A 2,529-nucleotide genomic window follows, 5' to 3' on the forward strand; every position below is an offset into this window, starting at 1 on the left:
ATGACCATACCTTTGTCTATGGTGATTAGAACGACGTAAAAATCCCTGCATCAACGGTTTCGACGGGTCGAAGACGTCTGCTAGTTTTAACATTGATTCAAGAGACAAGGAATTTACTTCTGGTTCCAACATGGCTACATTCCGTATGGCAAGCTGGGGTTTAACTAATAATAATTTTACTAGGTCTTCGGCTGATAGACATTGTAGATAGCTACCTGGAAATAAAGAAAAATTCCGAAGAAAATAAAACCCAGTAAAACTCAGTTGCATTGAGAAATAGGAAAGAAAGAAATGAAGCAGGGTTCAAAATCCTCTCTACCAGCTGGTTCTTAACCAAACCTCTTGGTATCGATCTTGTCTGGACTATCTGTTTCCATTTACTGTTTGCTTCTTCTTAAGAGGTATTTTTCAAGAATCAAAGCAATGGACATACCTTCACCAGCTTTAAGAAGATGAGCATGAAAGCCCCGAGATATGAGATCTTCTAACAAAACAAGAGGTATATCATAACGTCCATAATCTTGTAATAAATCTAGACCCTCCATTACTAAACCTCGTGCCTGAAATTCAACGTGTCAGAAAGTATCAAACTTTGAAAGAAACCCACGAAAATAACAAGTTTAAATTCACAATATTTGAGAAAAAAAGTCAGACATACCTTTGCAAAGTCTAGCAGTAATTCCATAAAACCAAATTTAGCCAACAGATTCAGGGCTAACTTTTCATCAAATGTAAAGCTACCCAGCAAGAAGTTCCTATAACAACAGCAAAATATAACATTATTATCTACGTGGACTCTCTAAAAGGGATGCTGAGTTGACAAACCTAAATACCAAATTAACATTATTAGCTATGTGGACTCTCTGAAAGGGATGCTGAGTTGACAAACCTAAATACCAAATTAACATTATTAGCTATGTGGACTCTCTGAAAGGGATGCTGAGTTGAAAAATGCAAAATGAAGTTAATATACAGGTTTTGTGGACTCTCTGAAAGAGATTTTGAGTTGACAAACCCAAATAGCAAAGTAAATGTGAACTCTGTGAATGAGATGCTAATTTGGCAAAAACAGTTGCAAAGTGACATCAATTGTTCCGTTTGGTCTCAAGAAGAGAAGAGAAATGACGCAAAAGGGCAGGCAACCCTAAAATGTAATAGCCTTAAACAACAAGCATAAGGACTGGCAAAATCAAGGGTTATATATAGAAATAGACTCAAGCCCCTTCATGAATCAATCAAGCACTAACCTGAAGGGTTCAATAAGTTGGCTAGGTGTATCAGTACAGGAGTATATTTCATGTATATAACATTTCAATGCCAAGTTAGACAACTGTTTTCTATCACTAGTACTCAGTACTATATGACTACTACCTAATACTTTCTGCAGAACCTCCATTGCTGTACTGTAATGTTTATACTTTAATAGGCTAGACACTCTTTTAACATAGGAACACTGTAATCAGAAAAATAAGTCAAAGAATTTTATATCCTACTGTATCTTATTGGACTAATGAAATGAATTAGAGTTTTATATCCTACTGTTCTGTACCTTATTGGACTAATGCAATGAAATAGAGTTGTATATCCTACTGTTCTGTACCTTATTGGACTAATGAAATGAATTAGAGTTTTATATCCTACTGTTCTGTACCTTATTGGACTAATGAAATGAATTAGAGTTTTATATCCTACTGTTCTGTATCTTATTGAACTAATGAAATGAATTAGAGTTTTATATATCCTACTGTTCTGTATCTTATTGGACTAATTAAATGGAGCTTTATATCCTACTGTTCTGTGTCTTATTGAATTGTATGCCAACTGGACACAGATTTGAATTCTGAAAAGTGACACAGTAGGCTGAAATTGACCCACCTTGGAGAGTTTGTAGAGACATAAAGCCTGAGTTGTATTGTTTAACACCAGAAGATGATCAGCCGCTATTTCAAATAAATTTGACAGATTCAGACCGATACTAATTCCTAGTGATTCCGAGACGCTGGCATCATTATTCTTGACTGCTAATTTTAAAAATAAACGCTCAGGAGATACTCTGAAAGCAAACACAGATCATCATTTTATATCAAAAAAATGTCTTTATCTAAGTTGAAGCACCAAAAAATTGCAAACCAAGGCTACAATGCTATCAGCATCTTTACAATGTCAAGCTATTACGTAATTCATTCTTATACCTTGACTGCAAGAGCCACTTTTCTTGTATCAAGGAATGCAGCAATTTGATGGGACTGTACAGCTGCAAATACAGGCAATCATAGCCTGGCTCTATTCGCTAATGTACAATCCAATCAAATAGCTGCATTTACAAATTTGTGTAAATCCAATATCAAAGTTACTTTGTTTCTGACAATATTTCCAAACACAACATACCTGGGTCTACATTCAAACACTGAAGAATTAGTGACAACAATACAACCATCTAATACAGTATGAGATGATAGTCGTATGGAATCTAAAGAAGATACAGAGTTATCTTTCTTGTTGTCAAGATCTTCAGCCTCTGCTCTCTCA

At 35.2% G+C, this 2,529-nt stretch overlaps 1 protein-coding gene across 1 annotated transcript in view; it reads right to left on the reverse strand.

The window, feature by feature from the left end:
* The window catches only part of LOTGIDRAFT_176095 (hypothetical protein), a gene marked incomplete at both ends in the record, with an annotated part of 10,076 nt that extends 7,606 nt beyond the window's left edge, over window positions 1-2,470 (reverse strand). Inside the window, 6 exons of the mRNA XM_009066171.1 lie at window positions 11-215; window positions 434-560; window positions 659-755; window positions 1,248-1,453; window positions 1,876-2,053; window positions 2,389-2,470. Of these exons, the coding sequence (XP_009064419.1) occupies window positions 11-215; window positions 434-560; window positions 659-755; window positions 1,248-1,453; window positions 1,876-2,053; window positions 2,389-2,470 (895 nt within the window). The remainder of the gene's footprint in view (window positions 1-10; window positions 216-433; window positions 561-658; window positions 756-1,247; window positions 1,454-1,875; window positions 2,054-2,388) is intronic.
* Window positions 2,471-2,529: the final 59 nt, after the last annotated feature.

This window comes from Lottia gigantea (genome assembly GCF_000327385.1).
Source record: "Lottia gigantea unplaced genomic scaffold LOTGIsca_736, whole genome shotgun sequence".
Taxonomy (NCBI): Eukaryota; Metazoa; Mollusca; class Gastropoda; family Lottiidae; genus Lottia; species Lottia gigantea.